Source organism: Mobula birostris, chromosome 6, assembly GCF_030028105.1.
Source record: "Mobula birostris isolate sMobBir1 chromosome 6, sMobBir1.hap1, whole genome shotgun sequence".
Lineage (NCBI taxonomy): Eukaryota > Metazoa > Chordata > Chondrichthyes > Myliobatiformes > Myliobatidae > Mobula > Mobula birostris.
The window spans coordinates 137,262,487-137,278,636 of record NC_092375.1 but is presented as its reverse complement, the minus strand read 5'-3'; the positions used below and the strand labels follow the sequence as shown (position 1 = coordinate 137,278,636).

The following is a 16,150-nucleotide window of genomic DNA, read 5'->3' as shown; positions in this document are numbered from 1 at the left end:
GTCCTTTCCACATCCACTCTATCAACCCATTTCTCCATTCAATAGGTTTTCAATTGGGTCACCCCACATTCTTCTAAATTCTAGTGAATACAGACCCAGAGCCATCAAACATTCTTCATATGACAAGCAGTTTAATTCTGGAATCATTTTCGTGAACCTCCTTTGAACCCTCTCCAGTTTCAGCACACCCTTTCTAAGATGAGCGACCCAAACCTGCTCACAATACTCCAGGTGATGCCTCACCAGTGCTTAAAGCTTGAACATTACATCTTTGCTTTTATATTCTAATCCTCTTGAAATTAATGCTAACATCGCATTTGCCTTCCTCCCCGTATGCCATATGGAGTTGAGGAAAACTCCATAGATAAGTATTTTCTAATTGGATTATACTTATTTAATGCTCTAGTAAAATCAGCCAATCAGAAAATATTCAGAACAAAGAAGCTTCCAGAATTCTACTTCAGACAACAACTAGAGGCATATTAAATTAGCTACATAAAGGCTACTTAAAATACAAGGAGATCATTGATTGTTATTTCTTTAGTAGTTTAACAATTAAAATTAAACAGTTGGATCCAACAATATTGAAGCAAAGACCCTTGTTTTATTTCAGAGGCATCGGTGGTTTTGATCAAAAGGGCTGTATTTGATATGTAGGGATAGTGAAAAATCGGTTCCTTATAACTAAATGCTTGCTGAATTTAGTGTGGAAAGGATCCAGCTTGCTTGCAGTGTTCCTTGTAGAAGGAATTCCTACATTGTCCTTCTGCGTTTGCATGTTTAGGGTCACTGATGCTGGGGATAAGAAATGGACGTTGATACCAGTGGGGCTGTAACCTATGCCATGTATAATACATCCCCCACCACCCTCCTCCCCCTGTCTCAAAAAAAAAAAAAAAAAAAAAAAAAAAAAAAAAAAAAATCAAGATGCAGGCTAGGAAAGTGAGAACTTGATAGTATGGGAGGAATCCATTCTTTGTGTTTTATTTCTAGCCCACATTTCTGACTATTCTTGTCCCCTTGCAGGACACCTGCCTTCTCGTGTCCTGCTTCCACCAGGAGGGTGGGATGGTCCTGGCCATGGACGTCTCGGGTGTCATCATCAGTGCAGCTCCATAACCAGCCAGTGGGAGGCACAGGGTGAGCCCAGCCATGATCTCCTTTTACCCTTTCCCCATGCATGGAATACCTCACCCCTGCATGGTACCCCATCCAACAGCCTGTCCTGATTGGAAAAACTAACCGCTAAAGCACCACACACAAAACGTTGGGGGAACTCAGCAGGTCAGGCAGCATTTATAGAAATGAATAAACAGTTGACATTTCAAGCTAAGACCCATCTTCAGGATTGGAAAGGGAGGGGGAAGATGCTAGGGGAGGAGAGTGGACTGTAGAGAAAGGGAAGGAGGAGGGGGCCTGGGAGGTGATAGGTGGATGAGAAGAGGCCAGAGTGGAGAATAGAAGAGGCAACTTTTGTTTTTAACTAGAAGGAGATATCTGTATTCATGCCATCAGGTTGGGGCTACCCAGACAGAATATAAGTTGTTGTTGCTCCTCCACCCTGATGTTGGCCTCGTGTGGTACAAGAGGAGGCCATGGAATGATATGTCAGAATGGGAATTGGAATTGAAGTGGTTGGCCACTGGGAAGTTCCAGCTTTGGCAGATGGAGTGCAGGTACTCGACAGAGCAGTCCCCCAGTTTACAGTGGGTCTCACCATTGTAGAGGAGACCACATCGGAGTATCAGACACAATAGACCCCCCCCCCAAAAAAAAAAGATTCGCAGATGAAGTGTTGCCTCACCTGGAAGGATTGTTTAGGACCCTGAATGGAGGTGAGGGAGGAGGTGAATGGGCAGATGTAGCACTTGGGCTGGTTTCAGGGATAAATGCCAGGAGGGAGATTAGTGAGGAGGGATGAATGGACAAGGGAATCATGGAGGGATTGTGACTAAGTTTATAGGTCTTGACTCTACACACTGTGATTATAGATGCGGTTACATGTGTAGCCAGAACCTCAATACTGAGCGCAGGTTTGAGCACATCCTGTTCAATTCACAACAACTGCAGCAGCAGTCCACCTCATTTTCATTCCCATTGTTGGAATGGACATTCTGTCCCTCACCAGAACCAGTATCTTACCACTTGAACTTAAGAAGTGATTGTGAGCCCTTTAATCATTTAAAATATCACAGCTCACCAGAATAAATTAGAAAAGAACCAGTTATCCTCTTCAAGTGAGTGGGCCAATCAAGTTCTCCAATGGCAGCCTGTTTGAACTGGGCTGACTATTATTGCAGATTTAGGAATCAATCTGGCTCACTGCCTCGCTAAGGAGAGCCATCATCCCCAATATATAACCGTGTTGGAAGGAGGTTCCTTTAGGTTGTCGTGCTGTTGCAAAGTTCTTTTTGAACAATGAAGTTTTTGCCATGATTATGTCAGGGATGCAACATGGTAAACTCCCAGAAACAACTTTATGTTAATTACAGCATATTTTGTTTTAGTTATGTTGATAATTCAAATGAGAATGTGTTGGGAACACCACTCCTTGAATTGCTTTCTGAGAGCTGCTGAATTTCTTAATCATAGGGCACTGGCAAAACATGGGTATAGTATCAGTCCCAAATAAAAGCACTTCAAGTTGTACAGTTCTCAGAATGGTAGAAGAAACTTTCAGACTCGGTCTGCCTTTGGACAGCTGGGGAGCCCAGGTCTGGGTGCATTCATTCTTTGGCAACTGTTTGGGGAGGTGGGTTTTGCAGCCTTGATTTAACCTTCTTTCTCCACCTTCGTTGTTCCACCTCAGTGCTGAGCTGCTGGTTCCTAATCAATGGTTGGGTGGACATTAATCAATTAGCAGATTGCTCTCCTTGTCATTGGTGTTGATACTTCTCTGCTTGATGTAAACTTGAGTGAGTTTTGTAATGTTTTTATAAGCTGTCTCAAGAACTGGAAAAGAGAACCTGGATCTTGGGAGCATCAGAGTACAGGGTTTTATCCGCTAGAGCATTACCCCCAGAGTAAGGCGTAAATGTTGTTGGACGTAGTTTATGGGGGACAGCTTCATTCATCCAGAGATTCTCTTATTTGATCCCCAGGATTAGACCTGAACACCTGGAGAAGGCGCTCAAGTCTTAATCAGATCCTGGTAAATAGTCTAGGATATGCTGCATTGGAAGAGAAGTTTCCAACTTGTTTTGGGGATGATATTGGAGGACATTTTGTTCAATGGTGGACCAAGACAATTTTTGGCAACATGGAAGAATTAATATTACTTGCAGATCCTGTGCAGCGGGTGACATTACGTAGCCATCATCTACATGCTGGAGGTTATGGTGGGTCTTTATGATTTTTTTTTAATCATGTCAATGATTTAAATTTTCCCATCCCGTTGATGCCAGGACTGAAGTCGGGCAGTAGATCGTCCCTGTTCAGGTGAATGGTGATGGTCAGTGAACACAATGAAGATGATAAATCTTGTTTCACCAAGTTTGGCTGTGGAAGGCATCAATTTAGGATGTTTATCATGGTGCAGAGGTCTTGGGGCTCTGATACTGTTTTCTGGGGAGGGGTAGATGATGGTCCACAAAGTTTTAGATGCCTTGGTTTGAGTCAATGTAGACAAGGAACAATCCTTATTTTTTTAATTCTAGATGCTTGGATTTGCCTGGCAATGGGGAACCATATCCTCTGTAAACCAGGATAAATGAAACTGAACTGGATTTCTCACTGATGGAACAAAGGTGGCAAAGAAGGATGAGGTTCAGGATCTTGCCCATGATGGCAGGGTGGAAATTCTATCTATCTTTTTACTTATTTATTCCTTCTGGGTTTGTCATGGTAGTCACATCCTGGAGTGTGTGAATGTTCATTGATGACCTGAAGAATTATCGTCTGGAAAGACAAATTGCCATTGTGGTCCAGGAGCTAGTGAGAATAACATTAACATCTCAGAGAACTCAGTGTGCCAAGAAAGACCAGTGGAGGGTACAATTTCTGGAAAGAGAAATCAGCCAAGCCTCTGACACCAAGTCCTGATGTTTAGCTTTCTATGTTTTACTGCAACTTGATGCGGTTTCCCAACCAGGGAAAATAGGACAGCCAATGTTCACTCCAGGTGAGACAGGACCTGCAGAAAGGCTGCTCAAACCAGGTTTCTTGAAGAGGACCACTCAGTTCTGATGCAGCTCCTGAGGAAATTGCACTGGAAATTATCATTAAATTGGTTCCCAAGAGCCATCACAGACTTGCCTTTCTGCACACTTGGCAAGGAGCCTCCAGGTATCAGAGCCCTGAACTCATCATTGATCTGGACTCTTTGGATCTGACAAAAGCCTACATAAGTCAGGTTTAGTGTGGGAACACTAGCGTACAGTTGACTGCACACAACCGTGGTTGGCGGCAGAGCAAACTGATGACTGATGTTACTTGCGTTGCACTCGCCTTCATAGCTGGGTCACAGCCACCTTCTTTCTGCTTCTTCAGTGAACACTTCTTGGATTATTCTGTTTTCAGCCTCTCCCTTGACCTTGCTAATGTGGGAGACACCACTAAAAGCATTGCCTTCAGGTGACCTCTTGATCATTTAAACATACAAGCTCCTCCACCATGTGTATTCTTGGAATGCAAGGCAACGTTTACTGAGGAAGTGCTGGAGTAGACCTGAATCCACAAAGCTCAGGCTCTGAAGTTGCTACTGACTGATGGCTATTAAAATTTGCATTTCATGTTAAAGATTGATACTGCCTGACAATGCACACAACAATATTGTTATACAGTGCATCCACACTGGTCTTTGTCACTGACTTCTTCCCACCTTTCTCCCCTTTCTACAGAATAATTGCCACTTTTTGAAGGACTCTATTTTTGTAATGCTAAACTAGACTTGAAATAGTGTGCCTTTCTTACATCCTTTGTTCCTGATCTCACAATGAATCTCACAGCCACACTTAATCATAATTTATTCTCTGACAACTGGGTTGAGTTTTAAAGCATTCAGTCTGAGAGCAACACACCAACAATTGGAAGATTGGAGTTCAATTCCTGCCATTGCCTGTAAGGAGTCTGTATGTTCTCCCTGTGACTGTGTGGGTTTCCTCCCATGTTCCAAAGATGTGCAGTTAACGTTATTGAGTCGGGGGCATGCTGTGTTGACACTGGAAGCATGAGGGCACTTGTGGGCTGCCCAGTGCAGTCCTTGCTGATTTTTGATTTGACACTGCATTTCACTGTATGTTTCAATGTACGTGACAAGCAAAAACCCAATCTTTCTCTCCTCTTCATAAAATACTGTATGAACAGAAGGTGTGTTCAGGACAATGCATTGTCTCCTGGTTGCTCAATTCATTGTGGTTGATCTTGATGTGGGTAAAGTCCTTCTGAAACTTGGTGACACAGGACAAGATAGGACAAAGTCAGCATGGTTTCCTTCAGGGAAAATCTTGCCTGACGAGACTGTTGGAATTCTTTGAGTAGGATAGATAAAGGGCATGCAGTGGATGTTGTATATTTGGACTTTCAGAAGGCCTTTGACGAGGTGCCACGCATGAGGCTGCTTACCAAGTTAAGAGCCCACGGTATTACAGGAAAGTTATTGGCATGGTTAGAGCATTGGCTGATTGGTAGGAGGCAGTGAGTGGGAATAAAAGGATCCTTTTCTGGTTGGCTGCCAGTGACTAGTGGTGTTCTGCAGGAGTCGGTGTTGGGACTGCTTTTTATGCTGTTTGTCAATGATTTAGATGATGGAATAGATGGCTTTGTTGCCAAGTTTGCAGATGATACGAAGGTTGGTGGAGGGGCAGGTAGCGTTGAGGAAACAGGTAGGCTGCAGAAGGACTTAGACAGATTAGGAGAATGGGCAAGAGTGGGAAATGAAATACAATGTTGGAAAATGCATGGTCATGCATTTTGGTAGAATAAATAAATGTGCAGACTATTTTTTCTAAATGGGAAGAAAATCCAAAACTCTGAGATGCAAAGGGGCTTGGGAGTCCTTGTGCAGAATACCCTAAAGGTTAACTTGCAGGTAGAATCAGTGGTGAGGAAGGCAAATGTAATGTTAGTATTCATTTCAAGCGGTCTAGAATACAAGAGCAAGGATGTGATGCTGAGGCTTTATAAGGCACTGGTGAGGCCTCACCTTGAATATGTGAACAGTTTTGGGTTCCTTATCTAAGAAGACTTGCTGGGAAAGGGTTCAGAGGAGGTTCACAAAGATGATTTTGGGAATGAAAGGGTTATCATAGGAGGAACGTTTGGTAGCTCTGGCTCTGTACTCACTGGAATTTAGAAGGATGGGGGGGGGGTGTGGGGATCTCATTGAAACCTTTTGAATGTTGAAAGGCCTAGACAGTAGATATGGAAAGGATGTCTCCCATGGTGGGGGAGCCTAGAACAAGAGGGTCCATTTAAAACAGAGCTGTGGAGAAATTTCTTAAGCAGAAAGTGGTGAATTTGTTGCTGCAGGCAGCTGTGAAGGCCAGGTCATTTGGCGTATTTAAGGCAGAGCTTGATAGTTTTTTAATTGGACACAGCAACAAAGAATACAGGGAGAAGGCTGGGAAGTAGAGGTGAGGAGGGCATAAAGGTTCAGCCATTATTGAATGGTGGAGCAGACTCAATGGGCAAAATGGCCTAATTCTGCTCCTAGGTCTTGTGGAAACCTTATCCAATGCTAATCAGGATCCTGGACATGGTTGTGATCTTTGCTGTTCTAACCCAGTCTGTCACCACACCAGGTAAAGTTGTTGGTCAAGAGGAGAAAATGCACATGTTCATTTTTCCTCAGTAAAATCTCTTTTACCGTCCATCCTTCTCCTATGATTGTAATATTTCCAGTTCACTCACTCCCCTGTCAGCAGCCACTTTATGCATGAGCCAGACAAAGAGTTAAAATTTGCTCATTTGCAAATATCTCGTGTAGAATAAAATCAGTGCTCTTGAGCTGAAACTTCCCTAAAATAGAATACACTTCACATATGATTATTCTTTCTTGGTAATAGTAACGGTATGAATATCCACACTCTGATCTTTGCTACCCCATGCAGCCAAAGAATTGTATCCAGTGATTGTCGATATCTCCCTGCCCACGTGCAGGAAAACTTGGTATTTGGTGTAGGAGTATGATGTCAATAAGAACGAGACAGAGACAATGGTAGTAGGATTGGACGCTGAGAAAGCTTTTGATTCGGTTAGTTGGGCATTCCTATACAGAGTGTTAGGAAGATTCGGCTTTCAAGAAAAGTTTATTAAAGTAATTCAGACTCTATATGACAGCCCTACAGCCCGAATTAAGATAAATGGGGACCTCTCTGACTCCTTCATCTTAGAGAGAGGCACTAGACAGGGATGCCCAATTTCTCCTCTCCTTTTTGCGCTATATATTGAACCGCTTGCCCAACTAATAAGACAGAGCGAAATCGTAAAAGGTATCAAGGTGGCAGGGATTGAACAGAAAGTGGCGTTATTCGCAGATGATGTTTTGGTCTATCTGAGTGAACCAGAAAAATCATTTATAGGATTGTTTACACTGTTGGATGACTTTGGGAAAATATCAGGTTATAAAATAAATGTAAAGAAAACGCAGGTTATATCCCTAAATTATACACCATCCAAAAAATTGCAGGATACATACGATCTTAAGTGGGAAGCTAAATCATTAAAATATTTAGGAATAACCCTGCCAAAGGATCTTTCAACACTGTCACAGGTAAATTATGGGCCATTAATCTCAGAGATAAAAGCAGATATGCATAGATGGAATCTTATCCCCTTTTTAAGTTTAAATTCAAGGATAAATACTATAAAAATGAATATTCTTCCTCGGTTATTGTATCTTTTCCGTACTTTACTGGTGGAGGTGGATGATAATCAATTCAGGGAATGGGACAAATGGGTTTCCCGCTTCATTTGGCAAGGAAGGAAACCTAGAATTCGATATAACACCTTGCAGTTAGGGAAGGAAGGAGGAGGTATGGTTCTTCCTTGCCTGAGAAATTATTTTTATGCCTCACAGATAACCCCTCTGTTATATTGGTGTAATAGGGAATATAAGGCTAGATGGAAGGAAATAGAATTTGGATTTGTTGACAGTTTTCCTCTTCAGGCCTCAATAGCTGACAAAGGATTGATGGCCCAGTTGGAAAAATTTAAAAACGCTTGGATAAATCTTACATTAAAAGTATGGCAGAAGGTGGTTAATTCATGTGGAATTAATAACAAGTTAAAACTCTTTAGATGGTGTGCATATGATACCAAATTCCTTCCCAACAGAGGAGATAAAAGATTTGAGCTATGGATAAAGAAAGGTCTTACAACCTACCTCTCATTTATAGATAAAAGAGTATTACAAAGTTTCCAAATCCTGCAGGACAAACATGGCCTAGAACATAATGACTTTTTTAGGTACCTTCAAGTACGAAACTATGTTAACCAGAGTTGTAGATATACAGACCTATCAACAGTAGAATTAGAATTTTTCAAGATTCTGAATTCGGCTTGCAGTTCAATACCTAGTAAATCAGTTTCTCGATTATATAATGCACTCTCCCATGCTAAAAATGTAAATACACTGTATATTAAAGAGAAGTGGGAGAAAGAAGCGGGGTTGGTACTTTCAGAGGAGGCTTGGGGGAAAATCTGCAGCTTTCAATGGTCCTCGACTAATTCTTTGTCTTGGAGAGAACATTGTTGGAAAAACATTATAAGATACTTCAAGACCCCATATCAGGAAAAATATAAAGATACAAATGTGATGTGTTGGAGAAGGTGCGGCTCCAAGGAGGCAAATCATTTTCATATTTTCTGGGATTGCCCTAAATTAAGTCTATATTGGGAAGGTATTCATAGAACATTAGTTAAGGTACTTAGGTCCCAGATACCTCTGAACTTTGAGATGCTCTATTTGGGGCATGTATTGTTTCTTGAACAGAAGGAAGATATAAAGTTGCTGCAGGCCCTCTTAGCGCCAAGTAAGAAATCAATCACTAGAAAGTGGCTAAATCCAATACCACCTACATTAGAAGATTGGCACGAAATTATCTTGGAAATATTTAAAATGGAAAAGTTGACTTACTCTCTGAAAATTCAAAAAGAAAAGTTTTATCAAATCTGGAATAAATGGATTGAATATATAACCCCAATGCGAGCAGACTTTAGATGACTCTCCTAATGATTTATACTGCTCTTCTCATCAACACAGTAATATTGCTAACGTAAGCACCCCTAGTCTAAATGTCTTTTGTTTTCTTTTGGAAAATAGAGAATTAACACAAGTAAAGGGAAAGATTTGGAAAAGGGATAAAAAATGAAAAAATTAAGTAAATAAGTACATAGGGATTGGATAATTATGTCTGCGGGCAGGAGCAAGCATGAACAAATTAGGATATAAATACCTACAATGGTTGTTACATAGGCTTATATACAACATTTTGGACCAGTGGAAATGGTCCAGAAGAGTTGTATGGAAACTATTATTACCATTTTTCTTAACAACTAATTCCATTACTTAGCCTAATCGATTAGAATTACCACAGTACATAATTATCTATTTAAGTGTCTAATTTCCTTTTATATCATCTCAATGTGTACTTAAGAATGTATAAATAATTATAGTTTTATACATATAAAAAAAGGAAAAGGTTATATGTGTGAAAAAAGTACATGATATTTGTGAATTCCTTATCCAAATAAAAATAAAATTAAAAAAAAAGAGTATGATGTCAGGTCAGTGGAAAATACCTGATATGCAGGATTGTCTTGATCTAATGTTATTGTCCAGTGTATTTGCTTAACATTAAGGAACTGCTGGGAGTTGGAAGAAGCTCTGTCCATCTCTTGTGTTCTAGATTAATTGCTGTTGAATGTTAACAAAACTGGAATATTATTGCCAAAGCTAGTTCTTCCCAGCCCATGTCCATTAACTTCTTGAGTGTGCTCAAAGGATAGAAGATGAAGTTGTGTTTGTATAGTTTATATGTGATGAAGTAATTTTGAAATGTAATTGTTGTAGATTCAGAAAGCTCATAGCCAATTTATGTAAGAACTCCCAAATGGCTCTTGTGCAGAGAGGACTGAATTGCAATCCTGAGTAATGACTTTAAAGCGAGGATGATCAGTGGAAATTTACTAATGAGTATTGAGAGGTTATAGTTTTTTTTAATGAAACATTTTATATTGATATTTTCTATATCTTAAACTTCCTGGCAATGTTAATCACCTGTACCATGGGTCACTGTTTATTATCTGGTGTCTGTAAATATAAACCATTTGAAAGCTGTTGGGAACATAGATTTGCATCTCCCTTGATTAGGCAAATACATATGGAACCTGCTTAAATGCAGCTTCAAATTTTCTAATTTATTTTGGTACAAGTACTGTTTTTTTAATAAAAAAAAAAGCACTAATCAGAATGAGATTTATTATCATCGTATGTCGTGAAAGTTGTTTTGTAGAGAGTGCAATACATAAAATTAGAGTTAAAATTAAAAATTCTCCTGTAAACATTTACTGTAATGCTTTGTATATGGAGAGGGTATAACTGGTTAAAGGAATGAATGGGAAACTGAATGAAGGCTTTAAAATGGAGATTTGGAGTAATCAGAAATAAGAGCTGGAAATGAAAAAGAGGGTGAGAGAGGAGTTCAGAGTAAGCAGTATGATGCCTGTGACCCCCTATTATATTCTGAACAGTTGCATACAGGAAATGCTCCCCACATGCTTGAGGATCTATTGGTGTGCCAACTGAAGTCTCCATGTCTGGCTTTGTAGGTGGTGTCTGCACTACAACAACAAAATTTGGTAGTGTAATCAGCAAGAGAGCATCTTGAAGTAATGAGGGATTTTCCAGGAGTTTGAGCAGAAACTGGTTCTGGTGAGGATGCCTGTACTGTGGAGGTCTGAACTTGAGTTATATGTACAGTCCAAGGGTGGGTATGGGAGACCACACAACAGCACATTCAATGATTAGGGATACACTGATGTCAGAGTTGCCAATGTTAATGAACAAGTGAAAAACCTTTTACAGGGGAGAGGGATGTCAAGATCCAATGCTACAGGAAGGAAAGGAGTTGAGGTTCTAAGGAGGGGACTCATCCTGATACCAAATGAATAAGAAGTTAGATGTTTCAAATTCTACAGTAACTCTATTTTTCTCATGTAAAATTGGAATGGTAATTGCTGGAATGTGACAGGAAAATGTGGTTTTGTGGAATTAACTTGGACGAATCTCCCAAAAAGTGATTGGACATGATGCCCTGAAAATGTGATTCTATGACCTCAACAGATGTGAATCTCCAAGTTATTTCTAGTGGTGCATCTTGTATGGGAGGGGCAGGAAATGAATGGAAGTTGCTGTGTGGTTGAGAGATGGTGCAGGAGAAAAAATTGGATTGAATTTCTTGGGGTGTAATGTGTACATACTTGTACGTACGTGTATGCACACGTGGACCATCCTGGGGCAGGAAGAACATTCACATAAGTTGCACTCGGCTGGCTGGGCCCAATTAGTTTAATTCTCACATTAAGGTGCCCTGAGTACACAAGTCCTCTTTGGGAATGTAACTAGTAGTTTGTGGTTGGAATTAAATTACTTGGTTGTGGGATGAAACTGGGCTAACTAAAGAGTAAAGAAGTCCTTACTTTCACTTAATCGCTCACCTCCTAAACACTCCGTTCCCTTGCTCCTTTGAAACTTAGGTCACTGGAAAATGTATTATTTTGCAATGCAACATTTTTAATGTTAATATCTTGATATGAATAATATTCCAGTAGTTTATAAAATCTACTAGCCTGGTTCCACAAAGATCCCAGTATGCCAGATTAATGGAATATAGAAAACTGGTGAACTTCTGGCATCAGTTGTCACATGAGGGTATTAGCTAATTGTCCTGACTCCAAACTGAGTGTGAATGGGGATTTGAAATTCTTTGAAGTATATTTAGAAGGAGTGGAACAAGAATATGAGGAAGTGGTGGTGTGGATGGTAGCATTGCTCAAAAATACTGTACCATCTCTGGAAGTACAATGCGTTGAAGAATCTCTTTGGCTGACAGTTTGGAGTGGAAGAGATGCTGACTGTAAGCATTCCCACAAGGGTGGAAGAAAACGCACTTGAAGCTAGAGCTTTTCAACTTTTTTTTTTTTTTTTTTTTAAAAAGTACTCTTAAAAATATTCTGGCAACCTAATCATCTCCATCTTTTCTTTCCTCTTGGGACTCTGCTAATTGGGTTTCTAAGCAAAACACAGATGTCTCTAATCAAAGTTACATGTGACATTCTGAGCATGATAAATTATCTTCTTGCCCTTTTTTTGAAGCATACCAGTAAGACTCATTGTTCAGATGAGTGGGATCTTCCCAGAGTATCAACTGCTGTCTGAGAACCTACAGCAATGGTTCCACTTTGGGAGGTCTAGAGGCTATCTTTGCAATAGAAATGCCCTTTCGTTTATAGGAATTTCAACTTGGAGCAAGTATAAATTCTACTTTGCTCTAGAAAGCCACAATTTGAAATCTGGTTCTGGGTTTTTCCCCATCAGCATCTTGAGCCTTCATTGCAAAGAATACCCGTGACATAGGCTTTTTATCCGATTGCACCCCATTCCTGACAACTGCCTCTTGAGATTAATTATTTGCACCTTCTGCACCAATTGACCCTCCATTACAGAGATCACATTCTCCCACTTTAGTAATATCATAGATGGGCATAGAAGTATAGCAGAGCAACCAGCTATCCACACTATTGTCTAAGCTCCATGCTGGCCTTCTCCCCCTCCTGTTCAAATATTTCTGCAAGCATAGCTTTGCATTCCTTTCTCCTTCACTTGTGTTAGTTATCCCAACAAGTCACAGTGTTGAGTTTCCCCATTCTTGCCAGACTCAGGATCAAAATTTTGACCTTAGTATAGTCATAGTCATACTTTATTGATCCTGGGGGAAATTGGTTTTTGTTACAGTTGCAGCATAAATAATAAATAGTAGTAGAATTATAAATAGTTCAATAGTAATACGTAAATTATGCCAGTAAATTATGAAATAAGTCCAGGACCAGCCTATCGGCTCAGGGTGTCTGACCCTCCAAGGGAGGAGTTGTAAAGTTTGTTGGCCACAGACAGGAATGACTTCCTATGACGCTCTGTGCTGCACCTCAGAGGAATGAGTCTCTGGCTGAATGTACTCCTGTGCCCACCCAGTACATTATGTAGTGGATGGCAAACATTGACCAAGACGGCATGCAACTTAGACAGCATCCTCTTTTGAGACACCACCATGAGAGAGTCCAGTTCCATCCCCACAACATCACTGGCCTTATGAATGAGTTTGTTGATTCTGTTGGTGTCTGCTACCCTCAGCCTGCTGCCCCAGCACACAACAGCAAACATGATCGCACTGGCCACCACAGACTCATAGAACATCCTCAGCATCATCTGGCAGATGTTAAAGGACCTCAGTCTCCTCAGGAAATAGAGATGGCTCTGACCCTTCTTGTAGACAGCCTCAGTGTTCTTTGACCAGTCCAGTCTATTGTCAATTCGTATCCCCAGGTATTTGTAATCCTCCACCATGTCCACACTAACCCCCTGGATGGAAACTGGGGTCACCGGTACCTTAGCTCTCCTCAGGTCTACCACCAGCTCCTTAGTCTTTTTTACATTAAGCTGCAGATAATTCTGCTCACACCATGTGTTAAAGTTTCCTACCGTAGCCCTGTACTCAGCCTCATCTCCCTTGCTGATGCATCCAACTATGGCAGAGTCATCCGAAAACTTCTGAAGATGACAAGACTCTGTGCAGTAGTTGAAGTCCGAGGTGTAAATGGTGGTGAGAGAGAGACAAGACAGTCCCTGTGGAGCCCCAGTGCTGCTGATCACTCTGGTAATCAAGAATCCATGATACCAGGGAAGCATCCACCTGCATCGCTGTCGGCTTCTCCCCCAGTGGAGCAGGGCGGATGGTGTTGAAAGCACTGGAGAAGTCAAAAAAACATGACCCTCACAGTGCTCGTAATCTGTTCATCATTAACTGATCTCTTCCTGAAGGTCATCCATGTTGTTGTTATCTCCAATTTCATACTATTCTGTCATTTCATTTACCAAGCTCTGGAAGTTTCAGTTTGCCCAAAACTCTGGTGCCAGAGAGGTCCGAAGTATATTCTCAATGTTCTATCATCCTGTCCTCACTGACCTACAATCCTATTCTATCATTTAATTCTGCCTGTCTAAAATTCCCGTCAGTACACTTGTATTTTTTCTTTGTAGCCGATCCCTCACTGCAATGCTTATTTCAGACTTTTCCTACCTTTCTGCCCTCTCTCAACACCCACCACCTATCCCAGATGTCACTCTGTATCACTGAACATCTCTAATTTCCTCTGCCCTGCCACTGACATTGCTGAACTCACCATAAAGTTCAAATTCACTGATCTGATCGTCCTTTTTAGAAGTTGTGCTTTAAATTATGACAGACCTCTTTTGACTTGCTGTCCATTTATTTGGCAGGCTACAAATTTGTGAAGTAACGATGAATGTTTTCTCATGCTAGAAGTTCTATTTATAGTTACAAGTCTTTGGGTGACAATGAATTATGATGTACCACTGCTTTTCTCAGCTAGAGTTCCAAATCAGACTTTCATTATTGGGGAGTGCAATAAATTGTAAAAACAGGCCATGTAATGATGCTTCCTTGGTAATGTAGGTTCATTCTCGCACTAATTAGAAATCGTGTTTTTATGTAGTAAAGGACTGCTAAGTGTGGTGATTTTGGCATTAGAGGAAGACCTAGATAAAATAGATCTTATAATTCTGTGCTTGCATTGCTTGTTCATGCTTCCCCTGTGCTGCCTGCTTCTCTTTGCATGATTTTCAGTGTTTAAATCTTTTCAAAGTACTCAACCAAACGTGCATCTACCTTTCCTCTTTCATGTGCTGATAGACTTGTGTGCTGTTCTATTGAAATCCTTCCGAATGTTGCCAGAATTTGTTCATCTTCAATTCCAATTCACAAATTTGCTTAAATTCCACCCCCCCCACCCCCGCCGGTTACAGAGGGGAGAAGTACATGGGCATGTGGTTGGATGACACTCGCCACGGGAATGGAGTTGTGGTCACTCAGTTTGGTCTGTACTATGAAGGCACCTTCAGCAATAACAAAATGATGGTGAGTATTTGTTTGTATTACATGGATAGACAAAAGTTTGTGCACTGTTAACAAGCTACCCATTCCTAATCATTCCTACCAGAGCAGATATCCAAGCTAGTTGTTATTTTTTTTTTTATTATAAACTCATCACATCTCAAACCATGTGGTAAAGATTCTTGATCTCAGTAAGGGGTATATTTGATTCAGTTTTTAGGCTCTTATTCTCAGAGGTCAATAAAAAGGAAGTATCTGTGGAGAAGGAACAGATTATTTGGATCATTGACCCCCAACAATGGGGTAGCTATGCATGGTCAATTGATTTGCAATACTTCTAATAAATATTTGAAGTTGGGTGTATTTGATGTCAAAAGTAACTAAAGTAGAATGTACAATGAACAGGGGTGGGGCAGATACAGTTTATTGTGTGTAGTAATGCATTGTGGAAGAAAAATGGGGAAGGGAAGTGGATGAGATATACAACAGAATGATACAAAAACATGAGATTCTGCAGGTGCTGGAAATCTTGAGCAACACAGTCAGTCAGCCTCGGGTGTGGGGGAGGAAATAAACAGTCAACATTTCGGGCTGTGACCCTTCAGGACTGGAAAGGAGAGGGGCAGAAACCGGAATAGGGTGAGGGGAAGGAGTACAGAGACCAGGTGAGGGCAGAAGTGGAGAGGGGGTCCATGAAGTAAGGGGCTGAGAGGTGGGAGGTGGAAGGGGTAAAGGCCGGAAAAAGGAATCAAATAGGAGAGGACAGTAGACAATAGAAGAAAAGGGAGTTGCAGGGGGTGGGGGGGTGGAACTGGAGGGGTGAGAGGGTAACCAGAATGGAGAATGGAAAAGAGAAGGATGGAGGGAGGAAAATTAGAGGAGTTTGAAAAATTGATGTTCATGCCATCTGGTTGGAAGCTACCCAAATAGATGATGTGTTGCTTCTCCAACTTGAGTTTAGTCTCATCGTGGCAGTATGGGAGGCATGGTAGCCCAGCAGCCAGCTTAACAGTTTGCAG

The 16,150-nt window shown here is 41.0% G+C and overlaps 1 protein-coding gene across 6 annotated transcripts in view; it reads left to right on the top strand.

Moving 5' to 3' along the window:
* als2b (alsin Rho guanine nucleotide exchange factor ALS2 b) overlaps window positions 1-16,150 on the top strand; it is a 136,222-nt gene that overhangs the window by 90,577 nt on the left and 29,495 nt on the right. For 4 of the 6 annotated variants that reach the window (XM_072261442.1, XM_072261443.1, XM_072261440.1 and 1 more), the window contains 2 exons: window positions 1,027-1,140; window positions 15,044-15,155. In XM_072261442.1, the coding sequence (XP_072117543.1) occupies window positions 1,027-1,140; window positions 15,044-15,155 (226 nt within the window). The remainder of the gene's footprint in view (window positions 1-1,026; window positions 1,141-15,043; window positions 15,156-16,150) is intronic. The other 2 variants (XM_072261445.1, XM_072261444.1) reach the window with 1 other exon arrangement.